Source organism: Lepeophtheirus salmonis, chromosome 14 (genome assembly GCF_016086655.4).
Source record: "Lepeophtheirus salmonis chromosome 14, UVic_Lsal_1.4, whole genome shotgun sequence".
Taxonomy (NCBI): domain Eukaryota; kingdom Metazoa; phylum Arthropoda; class Copepoda; order Siphonostomatoida; family Caligidae; genus Lepeophtheirus; species Lepeophtheirus salmonis.
The window spans coordinates 4,256,973-4,283,538 of NC_052144.2; the positions used below are offsets into that span (position 1 = coordinate 4,256,973).

General features: G+C 30.7%; 1 protein-coding gene across 3 annotated transcripts in view; it reads right to left on the reverse strand.

Annotated features, from left to right (window-relative positions):
- Positions 1 to 1,009: 1,009 nt before the first annotated feature.
- LOC121129513 (uncharacterized) overlaps positions 1,010 to 26,566 on the reverse strand; it is a 55,144-nt gene continuing 29,587 nt past the window's right edge. For all 3 annotated transcript variants that reach the window (XM_071893465.1, XM_040725235.2, XM_071893464.1), the window contains 4 exons: positions 19,376 to 19,441; positions 19,279 to 19,323; positions 1,790 to 1,849; positions 1,010 to 1,725 (listed from right to left, as the gene is read on the reverse strand). In XM_071893465.1, coding sequence (XP_071749566.1) covers positions 1,391 to 1,725; positions 1,790 to 1,849; positions 19,279 to 19,323; positions 19,376 to 19,441 — 506 coding nt within the window. In that variant the 3' untranslated portion in view covers positions 1,010 to 1,390. The remainder of the gene's footprint in view (positions 1,726 to 1,789; positions 1,850 to 19,278; positions 19,324 to 19,375; positions 19,442 to 26,566) is intronic.

Here is a 26,566-nt window from a genome sequence, read left to right on the forward strand (position 1 = left end):
CTCAACATGTACACAAGAAAGATTATGTCAATTTTTTTTAGTTCATTTCAGAAAAAATATGGACCCTACATTTTATTTTCTAATAAAGTGAAAATATTTCGAAAAACACTAAAGAAATAAAAGAGACCCTCACCTTCGAGTTTAGCTTGAGGGTAAAGCTGCATCGCAGTTTAACCCTGAAATGTTTTTTGTTGCACGTATATGTACAAGAACAAAAAAACAAAAACCTTTTTATATATCATTTAAATAAAATGTGTCAAATTGCAACTTTTTTAACATTTAAAACAATCTTTTTTGTAAGTGTGAGTAAACTTTAGTATAATTTTGTATCAGAAAAAAATCTAAGGTGGTAATTAGTTAATAGAAAGAAATCAAGAAATAATTTTTTGCTGTCCAATGAAACGAAATTATTTTGAGGCCAAAAAAAAAAAATAAAGCAATTAAAGGTTAAGTAAGCCACTATTTTGCCGCAAGACAATATTACCATCAGAGAAGTTGACCACGATCTTTCCGTCAACACTAATCTATTTGCTGAGAATGGCTCGTGCATAGTAGTTCAGTGATTTTTATGCAATTGTTCTCCTCTATCTTTTCCATGGTTGTATTGGATCGAAATTGTATTCAAAAAATAAAGTGCCGTTTCTTTACGTATCAGGCTGAGTTGAATTATTGTATTTGAGTAATGCAATCTCCATATAGACAATAGTAATAGCTATACTGATAATGTGGAAATAGTTATATGACACCCAGTAACCAATATATATATATACAATCACTCTATTGATGTAACATACTTATGTTTTATATATAGACCATTGATAAGCTGGTTCATATAAAAAACCACTTCGTCTTATAAGGTCTTATCAATTTTTATTGACTAACAAGTGTAGATTAGCATCCTAATAACTCAATCAATTTCCTGGACTGGCCTTTGCCACAAAAAATCAACAACGAGAGACATACAAAAAAAAGAGAACAAATAAATCCTTAATTGTGGATCAAACATTCCTTTTTTTTTTACTTTTTTACCATTTATTACTTATTACTGATAAGGGAGAAGAAAAGAACATCACAAAGGGAACCAACCCTTGAGGAACTAAAAAACACAAACATAGGATAATAATAGCCTAAAAGCATGTGCCTTTAAAAAAATATTTTTTATTACATAGGTATACAACATTAAGTAAGTTTTCTCATAGGGGTAGGAGACGGAGGGGCAGGTTGTGCAATTGACCCCCACTCCAAATTTCGGCAAACTCGGGGAATTGATTTTTAAAAGTAAATGAATCAATTATTTTAATATAAAAAAATAAGTATCTTTAAAAAAATCCTTGTCCCAAATATTCGGTCAAAATGTAAGTATCATCTTCTACGTGAATGAGCCCCATATTTAGGGATTCTCAATAACACAATTATCAAAGCATGGAAAGGCAAAGGGATGAACACAACAGGCAATTTTTGTATAAAAAATGGAAATCCCTGGGCAGTGTGCCCTGGACCACACGTTATTAATACAGATCTCAAAAACGTTAAAGGCTTCTCCGGATGCAACTTGCCGTGATCCATTATTACTACAACGCCTGTTGGATGTATATTTGGATGGTGACGCCTTTGCTCCTTCATTGATTAATTTATTTACGAGGTAAAACGATGTCGAACTGGATATGTTTTGAAGTGAAGGGGATCCGGATTTAGTCTTGGATTTGACATCTATTGTATTTGATCCTATAAAAAGATAAGAAATAATATTGAATTCCACGTGACCTAAATAGATGTTGTTTAATATCACCTGGAAGGGATTCCACTCTAACTTCTGATGTTTCCGTTGGAGAGGTAGAAAGGGTCGTATCTGTATAAAAAATTAAAGGATTAATCGACCCAGGTTCGAGATGGAAGAAAGTGAGATGTATATCTCCCCCCCCCCTATTAACTACGGCCGGTTTTAGAGGTGCTAAAGGTAAGTTTTCATGCCTGCTCTGGAAATGGGCCCAGCACTGGATAAATTTAACACCAAAAAAATATCGACTAAGAATAAATTGATATAAAAGATCAGAAAAAAAGAAATTATTTTTTTTAAATTAAAAAAAAAAAACGTGTCATAAAATGAAATAAGGACATAATTTAATAAAAATGGCCGTGAAAAAACTGAGCCTTTATGCATTTTAAAATAAAGTATTATTTTTTTAAACTTTAATAAAAGAGCCAAACATATTGTTTTTAAAAACCAAAGCAAAACGGCTTGAAAAAAAAGAGACTATTGATCAAACTTTGTTCCTCTTTAGGATAAGAGACAATGGTTATTCTTGTCTAGCATAAAAAGGGCCCTCGTGGTTCTCAAATTTTAAAAATCAGATTTTTTTTAGCAATACCTTATTATTGTTAGTTCATCCATGCACAATCACACTCAAGGGAGCAATAATTGATCGAATAAGCCCATTTTATTAAATCATGTATGGTTATCTTTAAATAAATTTGTCAAGTAAAGAATTCACGTTGTCATTTATTATTTGACAATAATAAAGAAAACTACAAATAAAATTGTGAAACCAAAAAAGTTTGTCAAATAAATATTGCTGTAGTCAAAGTTGATAAAAAAATGTCACATTTTGTATTTTCTTTTTAAATATCATTTCAAATTTCTCCTGAAAAAAAAGATGCTGAACAAAAATGTACCCTCAGTAATAATACAAATTAAAAAGTCATCAAAAAAATGCTTGCAAAATATTTTTTCAAATAGTATGATATTTTGTATTTACAAAGAAAAGAAAATCATTCAATATTTTTCCTATTTAAGTTGAAATAAATAAAAACTTTACCTCAATTAAAAATAATAATTTCTAAACTTGTCAACTCCTGAAAGAAAACTCCTAGTCACTGGACGGATATATTAATGTGTAAATATAAAAAGTAAGGATCGATGTAGTAGGAGATGTCCCAAATATTGATGTTGAGAAATACTCCCCTCCTCCTATTTATATCAGGGTATTTGTGCAAAATTTGAGTGATATAGGTGAGTTGGGTTTCTTGTGAAATTATTACTATTATTACTCAAAGTTATCAGGGATTGATGGATTGATGGACAGACAATATATATATGCATATATAAACTTTTCATTTAATAATATAGATATTTGTGATAGGACAATTCCAAAAAAAAATTCCTCAGCCGATTCCGATGCGATTCTATTAATTATTCCCGATGCCGATTATGATTGTCTATTGTATTAAAAAATAATCAAAAAATACAATTTTATTATCAAGGACGTCAACAGAAAGATGTTTTTTTGTTGGGGGGGGTTTGGAGTCTTTTGAAAATCTAAAAATTAATTTTTTTTTAAATATAAAATTTTAAAAAAATCAAATTTTTTGGAGAAAAATTTCAAAAATTGACTAGTTATTCAAAAAAAAATTCCAAATTTTTTAGTAAAAATTTGAAAAAAGTTAAAATTAAATTTCAAATGGTAAATTTTCTGGTCAAAAGCAAAATTCATTAATGGGGTAGGGGGGTTTATTTATTTTTCTGAACTTAAATAAATTGTTATATACGAGTAATAAATAAGAATAAGTTTTGCAAATTAAACAATATTTTCCGGATGCAAATCCCAATTCCAGAAGAAACACCCGATTCTCCGATTCCCAATTCCAATTATTCGTACCATCACTAATAGATATGACTACAACTCTTTTAAAATGACGCGCTGAGCTCTAGCTACACACGCTAAACCTAATTAAAGTCACATTCATTATTTTCTATTACTAATAGGTACTACCCTTTTTATTTTTTTTAATATGACACCCTGAGCTTTAGCTAGACACACTCGTTGTTAAAAATAAGTAATCTACAGGCAAGGAGCACTTTAGCTAATAGTGATTTATTTCTGCAGATATGTGGTCTCTTAATGTTACTATATTTGTTTTGACAAATTTTCGGTGTGGTTCATACAGTTGCCCCTATTTAGGCGATATTCACATCCCTATTTATGTATATATTGAATTCATAGACAATTCTTAAGTCAAATGAAGTAGTAATACTGCTATAATTTTTCTTATTCTTCATCAGTGCAACCCCATCAGACCAATTGAAGAATATTTGCCAAAAATAATAAGGTACAATTATAATTATGAATTATAAGTAAAACTAAGAAACAGTTGGTGTGATAAAAAAACTTATGAAGCAACCTCAAAGTTATATAATTTGTTGAATTTAACAATGATACCCCTTTAGGCCCTGATACACCATTATGTATCTCATTCTTATCGATTACATTTGAATTCAATGTATTTAATTAAGAATGTAGATGTTTATTTACAAATATGCCCATCTACCTTTTCACTCACATGTTATCATTTCTGAACGTTTTTTTATAGTTGAAATAAATTTGTTTACATATAAACTCTATAGTAATCAGCTGAAGTGTTTGGTGTTTGTTTTTGTCAGACGCAGTATACTTAGGAACATGGTATATCAGTCATCCTTTTTTGAACCGGATCAGGTAGATTTGACGAAAAGAAGATGAAATGATTAAGTGTCCAAGGGCAATAGGCTATCTGACACTCATTACACTAGATGTCGCTGTAGTTCTCCCTCTAATGTAAGCATTCTCGCCTATCCTTGGTGTATTTCTTTTAAATGCATAATAAAATAAATATACGTGAATTTAAATATACTTATAATATTTTTCCGTTGTTAATGTTATTTTAAATGTAGAAGGTTCGCCTCTTTATAAAAGTAATTCATTTTCTCCCCCCAAAAATTATAGAACAAGCAGCTGATATTAACAAGGGTCTCAATTCAGTAGTACCATATATATATTTATATCATGCTTCTCCTTGCCTTTTTTTTTTCATTACAAAAATGTCAAATTTAGATATACCTATTCTCTTGGTAGCTTTGTTCGACCAATCATTTTGAAGTTTTAGTTGTCCTAACACGTATTCATTTTTCCATAATTTAATTAAGATAAATTAAATACATATTAAATATATAAATCTGTATAATCGCGAATGAATTTTTTTTTTTAAACAAATATATAATTATTCTGCTATCAATTGTTGCAAAATAAATATATGAAAATATATCACATATTAAATCGTATTAATCTCATAGTCCCATCAAAACCTTAAAAAATCAACACTTATCTCACTTTAAAAAGTTATCCGCCTCAAGACAATAAACTAACTGCTAAAAAAGCTTGGATGGACGGGATTCCTATATGTTTTTGATTTTAGCAATATTTCCTCTTTCTTCTCTGGTTATTTCAAAAATTTGAATCCCCATGTTTTTTGGGGTAGTTTAAGGGACGCGCCCGAATTTGAAGCAAAAATCGTCTCAAAGAACTGTCTTTGATAATTGTCGTCAACAAAAATATCAACCAGTGACGTTGTTATAAATCTATCTGTTATTATTTTAATAAGACTAAATTATACTTTAAAGATACCTAAATTAAGAATAATAACCAAATCACGTGTTTTAAGGATACTTGTCTTAAATTTAAACTTAGAATTCATGACATCATCAGATTTAAGCTGTCTTAAAACTACGATCGACTTAAAATTAAGTCGAGCTTGTACAACCGGGCCTTCAAGTTTTACTTGACTAAATCAAATCTTAAACTGATATACTAATTTTGTATAGTATTTGTGAAATGATGCCTTGTAGAAGGGGGTTTTAATTTTTGGAAATTTTTTCAATGACCAAGGAGAGACATGGGATGGGATCAGTTTGAAGACCCATATTAAACACCGATACACCCCTATTAGTAATCCAATAAATAATTGATTTTTAATATATTGGAGTTTGTGCGGAAAATGAAATCCCCGTATTTAACCGTGTATTGTAATACCCACTGTTAGTTTTTAGCAATTTAGCCTTAATTACACAGAATATGCAGAAGTTTTACTGCATTAAACCAACAAAGTTTCTTATGAGCGATTAATTATCATCAGGGGAAGGGCGACTCGTTTTTTGAAAGACAACAACAGTGAGAAGTTGTTTGATATTTAATGTTGCCATCAATATAGACGTCATTTTTATGAAACTACTCATTATATGTTACGTAATTATTCGCATTTTTTGATGAGTTTTCAGAACAGATAATGACGTCACAAACAATACGAACTACTTTGTTTGCATAGTCATCACTTTTAAGTTGTACATAAGTACTCATCACGGCGTTACCCCACTAAAACAAAAATGCACATTGCATTTTGTTATCAGCTGTCGAGGTGTCTGCTTCTTTTCCCGTTAAATATGTTTGAACGTTTATTGATTGAATTAGAGTTAGCTCTACTGAGCCTATGAACACTAATATACAATTCTTTAATAATAATTGCATTTTTGGAAAGAATTGGCTAACTACGAACTAATTTTGGGCCGTGATATTAAAATTTATTTATATATATATATCAAATATCTGTGTAAAAATTGATACTCGATAATAAATAAATAACAACCTACCTTTATTTATTAAATTTACCATCAACTAGTAAATACCCTTCGAGTATTTGTTTCTATAGGTAATATGCGGGTCCCAACGGATGACAATCTTAAGTAGCGGTTCTAAGAACCGACAGTCTTAAATACTGGTCTTCAAGAACCATAGGTCCTAAGACAAGACTGAACCGAATAAATATGGATCGACACAACAATAATCCAGAGCCATGACATGAAGTTGACATGCTTGTAACGAACAAAGAGCACGAGGGAAAGGTAGGAGCGAGACATATAGTAATAAAAACTTAAGATATTTGTTAATATCAGCTGCTTGTTGAATAATTTGGGGCGATAAAAGTAATTACTGCTATAAAGAGAAGAACTTTCTACATTTAAATGATCATTTGTAAAGGGAAATATTATTATTAACAATTTAGACCAAAAATAGGTGAGAATACTTTTATCAGAAAGAGAAGTTAATACCAAAACGAACTATTAAATAATGAACAGAAAAAAAGAAAACAGAGCACACGCAACAACCGTTTTTCCTTTTCTAACTTTATGAGTGTTTTTTCTTTTTCTTTTTTTTGGTTTTTTTTTGTCATTACAAACATATTAACAAGGGTCTTAATTCAGTAATACCATATGTCTCATTCCTGTCTTATTCTAGTGCTCAAACACAAATCTTATCTGTATTTATAAGAAAGTAAGACTCAATATAGTAGTTCCAAATTTGTGGTCCGTCAACATAAAAATAAGCCAAAATAATTTTTCTCAAAATTGAATATAGGTTACATTTTTATTCTTTGACGAATTATCGTCAATTTCTATGAACTAATTATTCTTAATAGCACTTGGGGTGCACCGCAATTGCCACTAATTAATGTAACACACATTGATCACCTCAATGAAAGAATGTTTGAAATGCCATATCGGAACCAATATAAGTTTCTAAAATCAAAGAAAGGTTTTAAACTATAGAAAAAATTCTTGAGTATCTTATCTTATCCCAGTAATTTGACCCCAAAACTTATAATTGACTCAAATATGTCTATGAAATATTGAGTTGTATCTATTGATTTTTGATCAAGATTTATTTTGATAATGACCCACGACGATTTTTGTTGAGAAATACTATGAGTTTTCACTTTTTTCCATCTACATACAAATACGTAGAATAATTATTAGGAATCAAATATAATTTTCCGATTTTTCAAATAAAATTCGTATATTTTTTTTTATTTTTGCAATCGTTGTGTGGGAGTTTTATCTTTCTCTCTTTTAAAATAGTTTTTTCTTCGTGATAATGAGTCTTTTAAATCATTATTATTAATAATAATTGTTTTAATTTCATCATCATCTTCTTCAAGTCAAGGATGTTCTACAGATAGAGAAAGAGAGAGAGAGAGAGAGAGAGAAGCGAAAGTTTTGCATACACTTTTTTTGATAATAATAACTTCTATGTACAGTTCTATTTATATTTACTTTTCTAGTAATAATTCAAGACTTTTTCATCTTTTATATATTTAATGCTAGGGCGGTTTGTGTTTTGACTTCCTTCAAATTTCGACTACAAATAGTATGGAATAGTTGTCATATGTTATAAAAATTACCTTTGCCAAGTTGGATTGGCCTACAAGGTCACCTTTGGGTCGCAAATCTCGACAAAATAGTTAAAAAAGTTGAATAACAAGCAGCCTAATGTCCGTACACAATATGGTGGTTTGACTTTCAATTTTCTTCGAATTTCGAGTACGACTAATGCAGAAAAAGTTGTCAATTAGCAAGATAATAAACCATGGAAAATGCCATTGCTCAGCAGCAGGTGTTCACAACAGTTTTCTGGTGTTAGTTAAATCATCTCGCAAGACTCACTAATAAATGATAGTAAATGTCATAAAAGTCATTGACGTTTGAATATTATTATAATAGAAAATCCACTATTTTTCCAATAGACGGCTTTAGTAATGTGTCTTTTCTGTTGTTTAAGTACGATTGATATGCACTAGATGTCGTTAGAAAGTTCAGATTTCGTACTATATAAATTTTTTTTAAACAGTTTTTATCTACAGCTTTGAGATTGTTTGAGAAAATAATCGTTTTTCTTCGATACAGACGAAAATGCAAGGTAGGTAGCTCAAAATATGAATAGTATTTATGGTTTTGTTGTTGTAATAGCCAATGCCACGCAATTTTGGTTTTGTTGATTCTTTCTGGTAATTTTGATGTCAAAGCGGCTCCACTTTTTGGAAGGCCAGTTGTCGAAAATATGGATAGAATAATGAAAATTGTTGGGTCCAACCGTATTCTAATCACTGTTTTAATTGCCAAGAAGATAAATAATAATAGAATTTAATAAAAGTAATAATGAAATAAAATCCATTAAAAATAATAGATTTATTTACGCCTTATATATTAATTCTAATCACTGTAATTTTCTCATCAATTCTGAGCCTTATACGATGGCATCTTAAATTGTAAAATATGATCAAAGGTTGAAAAAGGCATTAATTATATATTTAGTAAGTTATATTAAAATGGATCATTATTCATTAATTTACCAAAAGTAATTTTGATAGATCTCACCTAAAAAATATATTCATATTTTTTTTTCTTAAGTCATTCCATAGAGCAAAAGAGGAGATTTTAGACGTTTTGACGATCCACGTATTGTGTGCATGTTTTTGTTTTTTTAATCTTCAGCAATGAAAGATTAAAATATTTGTTCAAGTTCCATTAATTGATTCAGGTGCCTCTGATGATGAATGAGAGCAACGGAAGCTAAATATTTACAAATATATGTGAGGTAATCCTAAGCATTTCTTGATGAGTTTTCAAGAAAGATGATGATGACATTACAACAGTTCCAGATGATTGGGCTTCTTTTCTCTTTATCAGTGTTCTGAACATTCATTGGTTGAATTTCAATTATTTTTGATAAGTTGAATACAATTTCCAAAAGTTATTCAAACAGAATTCGATAGTTTGGAGGAATTGGTCTTCCACCGCCTGATTTTGGGCCTTATTTTTATTTCTTTATGTATGAAAGGTTGCGTGATACAACAAATGCATGTAAAAATCAAATGCTTAAAACTCTATAGTTACCCATATAATGTTATCAAAAGAGAGTAAAGATCTTTTTTTTTTTTTAGGATAAAATATTTGATCCCCTTAAAGTCATGAAATTTTTAATTTCCAAATTTCTCCTCTCTGCTCCGTTGGATTACTTTTGAAATATAAAAATTAGTAATATTTTTATATGTTAGAAAAATGTCAATCAAAGTGATTATTGGTAAAATAAAGAATAATGCTTTATTTCAATCTGAATTGACAAAATAAATATTTTTTGCCCTGTCTCAAACTTTGATCTATATGTACAACCTAAAAATGACCTCGAAGATACATGAAATTTCAAAGTGGTTATTTGATGCTACATGACAAATTTTCACCACTGGTCATCATCGAAATTTGAAAAAAAGTTGAAGTACAAACCGCCCTAATACACATACAAATTCATATATTTACAATATACATATCTACCTATATCAAGTCAGTTCAAACAATGAGTCAATAGATATTGAAGAGTCATGATGCCTATAAAAAGGCTTTGAGATGTCAGAAGTCTATTATATAATATACCCGTATATAGTGCAGTTAACTCATGTATTGATTTTACTCCTATATGAGTAGGGGAGACAGTTGCAACCATTGTCTACATAATAAAGTCTGGGCAGTAGAAAATGAAACAATATTTTAATGATGTCACTGAAGAATGTATTTTTAATGAAGTCCTCCTGAATATTAATGAGGAATATATTCAACAAAATATACTTTTTTGGAAATAAATAGATTTAAACCAATATTCCGTACTTTTAACCACAGTGACGTCATTACTTGGGAAGATGTCTTGAAATTACTTTTCTTTTTTCTACTGCCCAGACCTTATTTTAAACAGCGTGTCCTAGCAAATGGTGAATGAAACTTTGGAACGATTTCATTGACTTACTAAGTAATTTTCCAACTCTTCTGGTAATAAATATCAATTGTTAGAACAATAAGAACGAATCATTTTTTGTGAGAAAAAATATCTTAATGAGACCTAGGGCAACTGAAATAGAGGCCAAAAGAAATGATCTGTCAGCCCTTTTTAAGGCGGAATGAGCTATGACGATATTTCCCGCATTCTTCCCTCCTCCAATAATCGCATTACCAAAATTAACAATCTGAAGGACTACACAAAGAGCCTTGAGAGGAAGTCCCAAGCCTCAAGGCTGAAAAAATTCAAAAGTGGTATAAAAACAACTTCGCAAATTTTCGGCCCTGGTAAATGGGTTAGTTTTTCGTTGTTTGGTTAATGACTGATATCATTCAAATTCAGGATTATTTTGCAATCAAATTGATACCGTTATATCAAAATTCAAAACTAAGTCATTGAGATATTACAATGTATATTTCAGTATGGGCTTGTATGTTAGCCAAAGCAGGGCCCAGTAAAGGTGTATTAGAGTGAATTTCTCCGATTTATAATATTGATTAGACATCTATAGTTTAAAAGTCATTAAATCTTAATCCGCAATAAATACATTGAAAGTCAAATAATTGAAAAGTTTAAGTTACGTTTTCGAAAAAGGTATTTTTTTGTCTAATTTTTGGTGTTATGTACTTTTGCCATAACCTATTTTGCGTTAAACCCATTTTGACTCTAATATATTTCTCCTTAAAATATATATAAATGGAGTTTATTTTTCATAATTTGTGATTTTTGGTTAAAATTGATGTTCCCTCTGAACTCATCAATCCAAATACGTAATATATAAATATAATAAAACGTATTAAAGGGTTGTTTTCTGTAGGAATGCTGAATAATGAACCCAAATTTTAATACATACATATTGTCGAAATCTCTCTATAAAAACTTATAATAAATTATTAAAAATAATTTATAATATTAAAAAAAGCACGACCATAATTGGAACGAAAGAAGTGCTAATTACTTTCAATTTATTAAACTTATTAAATATTATCATTGGACATGATAGATTATTCATGTTAGAAAAGATTCCTGGATTGTCAAACAAACATAATATGAGGTGAAAACATAGCTCTATCACTTTTCCAACAGAAAACAACAATTGAAAGTGTTTGTTAGTAATAAACATTACATTTGAATAAAAAAATTCAAATGGAGGATCAATTTCAAGTAAAACTAAATAATAACTACCTATAAACCTTTTCTTATATATATTTAGGGGAAATATCATTGAGAAGAAATGGCTTTAAGGTAAAATGGTTTAAGGGTAATGTACCGGGTATCTAATTTTCCCACTCAAAATTGATTTTCATTGTTGTTGCAACCGAAATTGTGCCGGAACCAGTTGCAATATATGACTATATTATATTTATATTAGGTTTATATTTATGTGACGTAATAGTGACTTCACTGATACTCATGGCGTCATGATATGTAGAATCTGTAAGGATTTTATAAATAATCACTTGGTTATGATACAATGACGAGCACATTCAAACACATTTAGTAAAAAATAGATATCTCAGTATCCAAATTTTGTATTTATTTACTCATCATATAGAAAATACCTTTACGAGATAAATATTAATTAAATATTTTTATACAACTAATCATTATGGACTTTTTTAGTAAAATCTTGTTTCATTCTCAAATGGGTTTTTTAGAATACTCACCGGTAGATATAATATCTAAATAGATACCAACAATAGCAGACGTAGGTATGGTGGTATATTGTGGTAAATTTTGGTATGTCTGAAGAGGAATGTCCACAGAATTAAATATATATTTTTTAAGAGGAGGGAAGGGGTTTGTTTTTGGAATTTTTGAGAAAAAAAAATCCGAAAATTATCATTTGAAAAAATTTTTGGAAAAAAATTTCAAAATAATTTTTTCAAATAATAAACTTTTTGAAAAAAAAATTCAAATATTAAATTTTTTCGAAAAAAATTTCAAAAATTAAATTTCTTGAGTAAAAAATCCACAGTGTTTTGCAAAAATTTCATTCTTAGGGAAAAAAATCAAAAATTATAATTCAAATATAAAATTTTTTGTAAAAAAATTTCAAATGTTAAATTTTGTGGCAAAAAATTCCAAAAATCCATAGTTATTCACAGAAAATTAATTTTTTTGTAAAATAAATAGAATATTGTCAGTTTCGAGTAAAAAGCATATACATCATTGGGGGGGGGGGCTACAGCCCCTCTAGACCACCTCTTGTGGACACCCCTGCTGAAGTCAACCCATGTTCGTGTAATTGAAGCAAATACAGAAAGTGTTGCAACTGTACTCGGTCTCCCCTACTTTTAAGAAGAAAAAGTTATCCAAGTACATCAAGGGAGAATGAATTGAAGACAATCATATCCTTTTAGTTATGAGAATCTCTAGACTATCATTATTATTATTCATAATGAAAAAGTAAAGTGTTTGAGCCTCTCATGACAAATGCATAATGAGTTCAAAGAAACAGGAGAGTGATGAAGAGTCAAGGTCTTCTTTTTACCCAGAAAATGAGAGGGATTAGTAGGTTTGGTTTTCGGTCTGAAAATCTTAGACCGATCCGAAATAACTATAATTTTTGTTGCACCAAACTATGTCATTTAGAGAAGTTCGTTCTGGACCGATCTGATAGTAAAATTCCCTCTAGATCGGTCACACAAACAAATTCGATCCAATGGATAAGCCTTTTGTCCTTGACGGGCCGGAACCCACTCTGGCTTTTTTCAGGATCTGGTCGTGGCACAGGAAATAAGTCATTCACGGCCCTTATGATGGTCCAATGTTGAACTCTTTAGCAAAGGTCCTCATGCTGATGGAGAGCAAGATCACGATAGCCATAGAGGTGTCCAGTTTTGCCTACCAATTTCAGGCTTCGTCTAATCCATTGGAGCTGGGGGAGGGATCAAGCAGGGAAAGCTCGTCATAACGCATTCCATGCGTCAAGAAGCATTGACTAACGATATCTTAAGGTCTACATCTCAGTTGCTCTTTATCTGATGAAGAAATGTGTTTCTCAAAAGTTGTTTGTTTCTCTTATTTTTATCAGTTGATATTATGGACAAGAAATGGCCAAAATATCTAAAATTGAGGATCGACATCAGAATAATTCCTGCCAATTTGTGCTAGCTATATACTGAGTAGGATTCTGATCTAATAAAGCTTCATGACAGCTTAGTTGCTCTCCTTTTAAACATTCTTCATATTGTCAGAACTGCTATATCTTTTTTCGGTTTCGGTTATTTTTACATACCGGGAGATCATACTTCAAAGACCTCTAGTAATACCAAATACGGTGCAGATACTTAACCAGGTTATATGATAATTTTGGTCTTGACCGATATCATGGTAAAATTCGGTGTTAATAAGTCGCATTTAAAATTAGGTATAGATTGATTTTATATATGAATTGTTAATGTGTCTTAGCATATTTTATCCATCGGGGCAATGAAATCACGCGAAACCTAAAGTACTTTATATGCAACACCAACTAGGTTTACTAGAATGGGGAGAAAATCGGTCCATCAAGTGAGAACAAAAGTTGGTTCCTTACGGTGAGACCGAAGGAATCAGTCCATGATTTGAAAACGGGGAAATTTCGGAGAACGTTCTAGTACAAAGTTATAGATCGAACTATTTCTATAAGGATTTCAATCTAGATTGGACTCAGAGAATAATTTATGAGAATCCCATAACACTAACGTTGTGTTGATCCTTATTTATTCGGTCAAGTCTAGTCTTAGGACAAGTCCAATCGGTCCTTTAGACTGTCGATCATTGGGGTCGGTCCTTAAGTGTCGGTCCTTGGGATTTTTAATAAAAATATCGATGGTTTATTAAGTCAATTAATATATATGAAATATTTATTAAGATTATTGCACATATCTTATAGAATATCTTTAAATGGGCGAATTACATAGTTTGGTCCAACAAAATTATATCGGCTGAGATCAGTCGAGGATTTGCAGACCGACACTCAACACTAATATTTATGTAGATAATAAACATACGAGGCACATATCTAGTATGTCAACCAACTCCTTTTATAATACATCTACTTTCTCTGCTTTAATAAAAATAAATAAATTCTTGATATTCAAGTTCCCGAAAAACAAAAATAAAATTAGATTTAATCTAATATATTTTATACATATAATAGAGGTATTGCTTAAAATACGTTTCTCTTTCTTTGCATACTAATTGCAAAGAACTACTTAGGTCTATATTACGATGCATTCAAACATTAGTTACCTTATAATTGTTTTCCGTCAACACAAATGCAAGTTGCAATGATTTTTCTCATAACTGAGTCTGGATTACACTTGTAGTCTTCGAAGAATAATTATCGTCCATTTCCCACCAACAAGAATTAATCTGATTAATACTTTAGAGCCTAGCAAATTGTACTTAAAGTAGTAAAAAATTTCCAATGCTAAACTATATAGATACAAGATTAAATCGTGATTCGGTATTCTTTATTAAAATATCTATATATATCAAATATATTTTTTGTTTCAGGTTGAAAAATAGTTATTAGTTAGTTTTTACTCCATATTATTTGTATTTTTTTTTTTTTAATAAAATGAATTTGAAATTATAATTTAATACCACACCACCTGTTACAAAATCAATTATGAATATGTACCGTACTGTCCTAGGTCTAATACATATACGGATCTTGTGGATTACCGGGTCAACCGTTATGATTTACTACTCTCTATTATGCAAATTTTGATAGGTCCAGAGTCATTTTTTTTAAATTTTTTCTTTAAACAATGTTGTAGAACACATAATTAGGTCTCGATTGCTAAGAAAAACATTGTCCTAGTCGCCACCATGAGTATACAGTGTGAGAAGAGGAGGATTGAGATAGTAGCGCTCATTCTGGTGACATTATCTCAAAAGGCCATCGAGAAGATGATTTACGATGTCTCCATGCATGGAAGACATTGTAAATCGTCTTTCTTGAGGCCACAGTCTTCTCCTTGACGGCCTTCTTGGAAAATCCCGCTCAGATGAGATTATGGTATCACAGAATTCTTCCAATTAGAAAATAAATTATTAATTACCATACCGTGAACCGTCATTTTCAATCCCCGGTTAGTACTGTGGTAGGCATTTTCCTTATCAAATTAACTAACAATATAAGCAAATGCTAAGAGAGACTATGAATAATCATTTTGTTAATTTGACATCGTGTGGGATATGTCTATATACACATATTGTGTAGGTAATTTATTTACGTATATACAACATCATCAATTATTATTTTTCAAGTCTTTGAATGATTCACAATTTGATACATCAATTCAAGTCTTTCTATTGATTCTCCTTTTTTTCACAGGACATCCCATAATGAATAATTATAGTGTTTGGCTTGAGTCAAAAACATATGATTTTGTTCAAGTTTTAGTTCTTCTTCATCAGTGAGATGGACTTAAATTTTAGAAATATATTTAATCCATCTGAACTAGGAAATATACCCAAGTTAATATACATGGTATTAGTATATGTATCTTTACTTCTCTAGGAGCGACTATGTATTGAATCTTACAGATTGATTTCAGGAGAATTATTTGTCTTGAGTGCATTTTCCGCTGAGCCAGATCGCTTCAAGAGTTTTCATTTCCATAACGTGTCAATTTCAGTTATTTACAAATAATTCAATTTAGTCAAATTCGAGTTTTTGAGAATTTCCACACACAGGTTGGAGACTTAAAATTTACCCATTATTCAATTTTTGCATAATTGCTTCATATTTCTAATAATATTCATATTACAAAAAAGAATATATTTAATAACAGTTTATTCAAAAAAATGGCTGGTATATATTTATTCAATTCTGTTGGCATCAGCTATGACTACAGAAAGAATCTTCTTTCGGGAGCAATGCAAGTTTTGCGTATGTAGTTCAGATTCCCGCCCAAAGAAGCAATATGTCTTGAATCACTTCAGTATAGTAATTAGGATGTTACAGTTATTTGATGTAATTAGTCTTTTTGTAGTCGTTCATCAGTTCAAAAATATATAAAGCAGTCGTTGAGTGCATCCGAAAATATGAAGAATTAGTGATGTAAATCGTGTAATTTCTCCAGACCATATTTACTTATGCAAACTTCCTTTCCTTTAAACTCAATTTTTTTTTTTTTGCATCCGAAAAGATGGTAACTAGTGATGTAAATCGTGTGTTTTTTTCGCCGGTACGTTTTTGTTTTGTTTTTTGCATTTGTAATCTGAAGAAAGAAATTTCATTTCTTTGTCAGTTGTCCCTATTATTTAATTTCTGAAGAGTAAACTTCCTTTCCTTCTAAACTCAATTTTATAAAAAACCTGATTGAAACTTTGTGTGTGCCCATAAAAGACAAATAGTAACCCTGAGGATTTATTGCAGAGTTATCATTATAAGTCCTTGTTGGACTTGTAGAATTGAGGATATAGTCATATTGATGAAATCTCGAAGGTAGTTTGCATTTATAACTAAGGCTCAGCCAGGTAGCGTTCTAGTGACTAAAGTGTTCCATGGCTCATCCGTCATAAAGTCATTTTTTTCTCTGAAGCTGTTATTATTCTTTTTTTCATTCTTGAGTAAAGAACATCTTAGTATTGAGTAACTACGAGTGAGTGTGCTCAAGAAACTCGGAGAGTATGCTGTAATAATGATTTTTGAAATTTTTCTTCATCTGACTTCTTCTTTTTTAACATTTAATAATTATAATTATAGCATTTACTTATTAAACCCATTAATATGTATTTATTACAATTTAAAGAGTAAACAATATGCATGATATCCATTTTTTTATCACTTGATACAATCCAACTCCAAGGAAAGGAAAGCATGAGTGAATTTTTTTGTATCTTAAAATCTTCCCTTCCAATCTTTGACAGATAATTACTGAGAAAGATAAAAGTAATATTATTATCCATTGATTTATAGCCTATTGTCTCATATATCTCTAACTCACATACCAATGTATGTATATAACATCATAAGAATAAGTAATAGACCTTAGATTATCATCATTATCAAACTATTACATCATAATGGCTTAACATTTTTGAAATCTATAAAAATTAATATTTCCCTCCTTCTATATGTTAGGAAGGTCGGGGTATTTGCAATATTTCTTATTTATAACTCAATTACCCGACGCTGGTTCCTCTACTCAGATACGTCAGAATTTAACACATGATACAAAGCGTGGACTCAAAACTTGGAGTAGCCTGAATTAATCACGAAATACGTTATTTTAGTGGAATCAAGAAAACATCACTCAAATCCAAATATATATTTTTTATCCAATATGTCCTCCTTCACAAACTTTACACACCTCGACAGACCGGGGAATAGAATGGCAGCTCTTGGCGATGAAGGCTGAGTCCATGGTGTACCACACTGTCATAAAAGCAGACACCTTAAGCCAGAAGGTTAGATCAAGGCTGGAAGAGGGCCACATGTATACAGATCAGAAGTCAGCCAGATTTTTGCTGCAGAAGTTTTGGTTCTTCTTGGCTCTATGGGGCTCTAATGGACTTCTTGTCTAACTAACGGCTATACCCGACAATGCCGTCCGTTTCAGGTGTCTACAAACAGACCAACATTGTTTTAACAATTTAAAAGATAAATCCCGGAGATATCCACAGTTTTATTCTCCATTTTTCATGTGTCAAACTTACGCGTAGATACTCAATAAGTAGAACTTATCTCCTTAAGAATGAACAGATAATAATAACCGCTTCAGAAATACTTTTTTAAATAACGTTATGAGCCAGATAGTACTTTATCTCGTTGAAAATCCTTATCTAAAGGCACATTCTTTTTTTTTTTTTTTAATATGAGTTGACCAAAACGCCTGCAAGATTTTATTAATTTTTACACACCATTATTATATAACTCAATACATATACTTTCTCTTTCATTTTAACATGAAGCGCACGCTCGATTGTCTTGTTATTTCTTAGATCATGTATCTACACTCAAAAATGACTTTTTTTAGCATACATACATACAGACCGACAGATTTTGATTTATTAATACAATAGATTAAAATGTAGTATGTTTGGATATATTAACTTTCAAACCCCTCCTCAGGGTCATACTCTGTCTATCCAAAATGTTTTCTTTGAAGCCTAAATAGGCATATAAAATAATAAGGAACAGTAAACAATAAGAGGACAATTATATTAAAATTTCCCTTCCAAAAACAAACATATGGTCCTCAAAATTAGTTTGTATCTAGTATCTTGAGGAAAAGTTGACAAAAAAGCATTAACTTTTCTTCACAATAATCTGCATTATATTATAAAATTAATTTTGTAACTCTAGTATGAGGTTAAAAAAGAGCCTCTTGCAACTGTCTCGGTCTAGAGTTTCTCTCCAGAGAGTATCTGGGGGTTTACACCTATGGGTAATTCTTATTTAATTATTTCATAATATAGGGACCATTTAACAATACATAATTAATCGTGTTTGAGTTTGTCCTTCGATCAAGGCCAACCAATGGATATATTTTGCTGAAATTTTCTACATGGGTTCTTATGGCTCCAAAAAATTATTTTTTTTGCAAAAAAAATTGAAAATTACATTTTTTGAAGAAAAAAATCAAAGTTAATTTGAAATATTTTCAAAAATTATGTTTCAAGTATATTATTTTTTTGTGGAAAATTTTTTTTAAAAAATTTGAAAAAATAAACTTAACTTCAAATATTAAATATTTAAGTATTAAATTTTCCAGCAAAAATCAAACGTTCCACTTTTTTTCGGGGTGGAGACTACAACTCACCCCCTGTGGACGCCCCTGTAAATGAATTTAAATCAACTTACCATAAAGCACCTTGTCAATATTGCTATCCAAAACTTCACTCGAGTCTAAAGCAATATAAAAACAATTTGAATAGAAAAAAAATATTTCTAAATTTACAGGTTATGATGCTCTTATCTTCATCTTCGATGACGTCCTGATTCAAAGAAGAAGTTTTTCTAGAACCTGAAATGAGTAACAATTTTAATCACTCACATACAAAGAGATATTATACTATATAAAATATATGTGTCCCATAAAAGGAAATTAAATTTCCATTAAATCAAATTTGCATTTTTCTCATAGTGAATTAATGAAAGACATAATAATAAAGTCAAGACATGTTACCTAGGCCCATTTAAGGCAGTGTAGGAGGGGTTAACGTGAAATAAGTGGTAGTCACTGCATATTTGGATTTGATCGGAGTTAATGTGCGCATTTATTTTTCAATGCAAGCATTCAAAAGGAAGGTTTGATTTTGGGAGTATCTATACTATAGTAAATTAGGATTATATGGACATATGTGGAGGAGTGTCAATGTCCAGATATTTTCTAAATGTGTAGGATATTTCGTCAAAACATATTTTTACCTTTATAATAATTAATGATTATGTTTTTTCTTAATGTTATATGGGGTACTTGGAAATATTCTCTTAATCAATTCATTCCCAGTACTAGTGTTGAATTCGAGTTAAAATTTTAAAGTTTGAACTTGTGATAATTCATCATTTTCTCATAGATTAACCCCTTCTTCTTTTAAACGGAAAACATCTAGTTATTTACTGTTCATTACCTTAAATACATAACAGGGCCGTTCATTCCCATTTTCATGGGAGAATATTTTCTGCTGTGGTGGGCCTGTTTTTGGGAGAGATTTCTGATTTTGTTTGTAATTGACTAGAAATTAATGGAAAATTTCTGTGGAAATTATCCAGTGGCAAATTTCTCATGGGTAGTTTTCCTACAAACAATTTTTACACTTATTAGTGTATGATATATAATAGCAATACATGGATATTTTTTTATAATTGTTGGTCTCATTTTGACATCCAAATACATACCAGTGTTTCATTATTTTACTTAATATTAATGAAAAAGGTGTTGTTTTTTTTTATGGGATGTTTTGACCCTTAAAATGGCCAACTTCAACAATATCTACATCACATGTAAACATTCTATAGAAACATTGGAAGGATAGACGTCACTCCTAGTTTCACTAAGAGGCCCATAGAAGGAAAAACTAACCCCTTACTCAAAGCACAGCTCTACGTGTTGGATCTATTTATCATTCAATTCATGTGAAGGTCTAAATCCGAGACACAATGGAAAATTACAATTATTAAAAAATGTACTTTTGAGGAGTCTATCTTTGATAAATGGAGGGAGGGGGGGGGGGGGATAGTGGAGTATCCATTTCTAATCTTGTCACATCTCTTAGATTAACTTTCCCCTCTCGTTTAAAAATATTACCCATAAAATTTCACCCTCGTATTTTCAAAACAACTTGAGCTTTGATTCTTCTTCTTCGACAGAGTCTTTTCACTTTACATAATTTATTAGAGTCTGAAGCTATTTCTGGTTTTTCAAAACCTTTAAGACATTTTGGTTTCAAAAGGCAATAATTTTCTCAAGTCTGCATATCCCTTCCAAAATTAAAAGGTTCTCTGATTTAAAAAGTGTATTGATTCGTAATTTCCCTCATCTAAAACTTAACTTATGAGGACATTTCCTCTCCTACAAACAAAATGCATTTCAAGTGATAGAACTTATTTATTTTGAACGAAAGAGAAAGTTGTTTAGGTTTGAGGATTGTAATTTGCAAAGTTATAGAAAAACAACTACAAATGAAAAATATTCAATGAATCTTGTAACGTCATACATATTGCAAGGAAGTGTGAGAAAAATATTTAATTCTTGACCTAGAAAAGTAAAATAACATAGCGCTTATCCAATAAATACTGGTTATTTTGATATCATAAAAACCCATTTAAAGCCCTTGATTATATTTTTTATTGATTTTTTGTAACACACTATCTACAAATGAGATCAATATACGCCATCAAGGATATTTCAAAAGTATAATAATATGTGTCTACACAAAAAAAGCGTCAATTATTTTTCTGAAAATTGAATCTGGATTACTTTTGTGTTTTTTAAATAAATTATCTTACATTTCGAATAATAAAACATTTTGATGTATTCTTTAAAGGTGCTGGAAATTTCTCTTACAGTAGTATCATTTCCTTGAACATTTAAAGATAAAGCATTTGATAGATTCTATTGAAAGACCATATCAGAGATAAACAAAGCCTCAATAATAAATGAAGGGTTTAAATTATAGGCAATATATCTGGGATTATCATTTTTTTTAGGTTTTTAGGGATGCATTTGATTCCAGTTAATTACTACATGCTAAAAACCAAGTAGATATATATTGCAAAACTCAAGTATAAATATTCAGAAATTAACTCTACCTACGCACACATTATCATCTGCAGCATTTAAGTGGAATTGAATGTATTTCAAAAAACTTATTGTTTATAATATATTACAAATTAACCTATATAAATTTGAAGGAAATTGAAAATGATTATATTTGATTTTTTTTAGGTCAAAATATTGACATCGTGACCCAATGGGTAAAAACTCATTTTGTAGGCTTATACAATAAAATACAACAAAAGAATAAAACAAATATCTGGTTCTTAAAGTAGATCAATATCTTCAAAAACATTCAAAATACAGCGATTTAATAGTAGGATGAGTGGTGCGAAGGCCAAAACTTTAGAAGCCATTGAAATCCAGGTCTAGCTGAAATTTTGGATTTTATGCTTTTAAATAATATTAAAATATGTCCTAAATTTAAAAAAAAAGGCAGATGGTGCTGTTTTTGAGTGATTGATTTGGCTTGGAATGATCATATATTGGTGTTAATTCAGATAGTGTTTACGAAGCAAATGTACATATGCTTATTCCTTTAAACAAGAAAAAAAAATGATATAGTGAGTATATGTTGTGAGTTAGCATAGAATCAATCTTGACCAAAAATCAAGACAGGGGAGAAATGTCCCAAACAAAATTTGGGGCATACAAAAAAGAAATCAATTTTATTTTATCTACTTTTTTTTTTTAATTTTAGATTTTTTTTTAATTAATGCTTATTTCCTTGACAATCAAAACAGTGCTTATATGATTGTCGAAGTTGACGATTTCCATTATTTTATCCAAAGCGTGGTGCCTCTTTGATATCAAAATTACCGTGAAGCAATCGATAAAATCATAATTGCTCGTGATTGGCTGTTACAGTATTAGGACTATAAAAATTAATCAAATTTTAAGCCACCTGGCTTGTATTTTTGGCATTTTTGAAGAAAAATGTAAAATATGCCCTATCATCTCTTTACTGGTGTCCGTCCTTGACGCACACTCAATATACTGAGTACTGAGTCAAACAATTGCAAAACTGTCCATAATTTTTTTTAAACAAAATATCTTTATAACACTAACCAGCCTAAACCAGTAGCACTTATACAACGCAAGACACACATTACTGAAACCATCTATTGGAAAAATGATCGATTTATTTTTCATAGATATACTATATGCATACCGGGTACAACCCAGTATTTTATGGAAATACAGGGTGATGACTCTTTGGCTGTCTAGCCTTAATTATCAAAGTTTGACGATTTTGTACATGGTGCTATTCAAAAGAGCTGACAAAAAGCTATCTTTTATGTTTGTCTTGTTTTTGTGGGATCAAAAATATCTGAGCAACAAGCAAAACGGCCGAGGGTGTGCGATCTCCTCCATGCACAAGTCGACAAGTGGACGCTTTTCTGAACAGGATAAATGATCGCTTGTTGGCTCAATCAAGAGCCTGAGGTCGAGGGAACCTTTAGGACCTAACATCCAGCTTAGGTCGTTGGCGTCGTGCCGTCTAATGGCAGCGAGATGCCTCTCTACTTCTTCAAGGCCAACGAAAAAGTCAAAGCGGACGTCTTCTACAAGTTCCTCACCTACCATTTCTTGCATTGTTTGTAGAGCACATTCTCCAGGGACAACTATGTGTTCACCCAAGACGGTGCTCTGGCACATACGCCCAAGAAGGTGCAGCATTTCTGAAGAGAAAATGGCTGCCTTCTGTCCGGTATACTTCTGGCCTTCGTCCTCACACGACGTGAATCCCCTAAACTTCGCTGTTTGGTGCGCCTTTGAGGCAAGACAATCTCGAATTTCGATGCCCTGAAGGCTGTGATCACGGAGAAGTGAAAGAACTTGTCTTTGGACTTCATCCAGGCCAATTGTGATTCTCTTCGTCCCTGTATTGAAGGCAGAAAGAAGGGAAACATATTGAATAAAAAGTCTAGAAAATTGTTGAATTACCAACTTTTGATTCAAAAGTTTTTCTATAAAAAATGGTACAAAATAAAAATATGACGATGTGAAAACGGCCTTTAAAATTTTCTAATTTTTGAGTACTCACCATGTATGTACACAAGGTACAACTCAATATTTTATGGCCATATTTCGGTGAATTATAGGTATTATATTCTAATTTCGGGAATGTTAAGATATCCAAGAATGTAAATTATAGTTTAAAACCTTCTTTTGATATATTAGACTTCATTTGGCAATATAATCTGCCAATTTATAATTTTTTCATTGTTAAAATGAATTTTTATTACTTCATGAGTCATTTTCGGTGCCTGTAGAGGATTAATCTGAATAATTTGTTTGCAGATATTTATGATAAATATTCGTTGTTGCAGACTACAGATGTAATCTATACTCCATTTTGACAAAAATCATTCTGGCTTGCTTTGGTATTGATGGGACACATATAAGAGTTTTCATGAAATCATTTACCAAGGATAATATATGAAACAAAATTTCTACATGAATGGATTTTATAAATGAACGCCTTGACTTTGTTTTCTTAAATAATCCTATCCAACAAGATGTCAGTAGAAGGAACATATCCCATGTCTAATTAAAATAGATTTCATAATTATCACACGACAACTTCTTCTTTAAATTTTCTCAAATATCATTTCCAAATTGATTTTATTTTAATTGAATGACAGGAAAATAAAAAGAATTAACTAAGTATTTTGTAAGTCTACAACTTTCACTCTTAAATTCTATCTCTTTAAATATAAATATTAGTGTTGGACTCGAGTTATAACTATTAAGTTCGAGTCGTTGAATATTGAGTACAGTTCTATTTTGAGCATTGAGGCAAGTGGGGTTTGAACAAAGACATAAGACAAATAAGAATATTTGTTTTATTAAATTGATCAAATCTATGTTCAACAATTTGATGACCTCTATAATGCAGTCAATATTTAAACAAACAATATCGGTAATAATAGAAACTATTTTAAGTAATCACTACAAAAAAGCATAGACTACAACTCCAAACTTTCAAGCTTTCGAACCAATACTGATTACTCAAGTAAGTTCCTAGAGTCAAAATTGTTTTGTTTTTCGTCCTTAAAGTTGAATATAGAATCAGCCAGCAGAGAGTGCCCGTGTTGCAGGGCTGAATAGAGGGGGATCGAAACAAAGAATGAACGTAGAAGAAGTGAGACAGAGAGGGATGTAGAAAGAGACAAAAGGAGAAGAGAAAAGGGGAGGAACAGAGAGAAGGAGAAAGAAAGAAGGCAAATTAGGTATTATATGCAGCATACTATGAATGCTTAAAATTAGCCCTATAATTTTAGCTGTAATATTAATAAAACAAAAAAACTAGGGGGAATTTAGACTAAAGAAAATGTATTCTGTCTAAAATATGACAACACAATTTATAAAAAAAGTAATGTATAAAAATCTAGAAACAATTGGAGAGAATATTAGTCAAGGAATACTAGAGGGAAGGGCTGGAGACAAAATTGACAGAGCTGTTCCCTGCAGTCTTCAAATTCAGTTATCATTTATTATTTTCTCATCACGATTTATTTGTTATTGTTACACTGTTATAACGTCTCAAATAATAATGTCCAATAAAGTTAGAGGACTACAGTCAACTGATGATCAATTATATATCCTTTTTCTTGTATTCTTTAGATTACTCTACAAGGTATGTAAATATGAAAGAAGAATTTACCAATAGATGGCAAAAACAGGCAATATAGCTGCCGTCAGACAACGCCATTGCACCAATTCCTTTGTATTGATTTCTGGGAAAAAGATTTTATATTCTCACAGTTCATATTTAATACAGCAGTATATTTTGTTATATTTTTAATAGTGTTGAACTACGATTTGCGGACAGCATTGATTTTGATTTGAAGAAAACTGCTGCTGAATTGTATCGAATACTTGTCGAAGTTGATGGTGAGCATTCTCATTGTAAATTCAAAAGTGGGAACTTTGATGTGACAAACGAAAAACGCGGAAAACTACCGAAAAAGTTTAAGACATTGATGAAGATTATGCTCAAACTTAACAATAACTCGCACCCTTCAAAAAATGCACATTTTGAATAGAGGTTTGTGTAAAAAACGACCGGAATATCAGGAAGTGGTTTTGCTTTATGATATTGCACCCTCACATATAGCAACACTGCTAAAGGAAACGATAAAAACGTTTGGTAGGGAAGTACTTTCGCATGCAGCTTGCTCACAATACTTTACTCCGTTCGATTACCACCTGTTTGCATTGATGGGATGCACACTTGCTCAGCAGAGCTCCCCTTCATACGAAGATGATCGAAAATGGCTAGATGGATAATTTAGCTCAAAAGAGCAAAAATTGATTTGGTTTGGTATCCATAAATGGTCAAACAGGTGAGGAAAATATAAAACTAGCCATGGGCAATCCTTTGCATAAAATATTTGTTATTACCTCCATGCAATAAACGTGTATTTTCTATAATAAAATTCCAGTTTAATATTTACACATCTGGTAAACTAGAGTTTTGATAATTCAAGTTTAGTTTAGTTTTGCATATAATATTTCGGGGTAGTTAAAGTAATTTTTAGAAAGTTGTCGACTTTAGTAAAGTTCTATTCAAGTTCGAGTAATTTTTCGAATCTAACACTAATATAAATAGGTTTTAAAAAATAAAGTAAGTTATCTCCATAATACCGGATTATGTCTCACAGAGGGAGGAGGGAGAAGTGAAGTGAAGTAAAATTGGGGGGACATTTTGTATTTATAATGATGATCCGATGTATGTCCTGGAAATATTAATGATTATAAAATAATAAAATAAAAACTGGATTGAAAATATGGTGTTGAAAGACAAATATAATATGAGTATACGGTTTACACTATATATGTATATACTAGTTTAAAAAAGTAAGA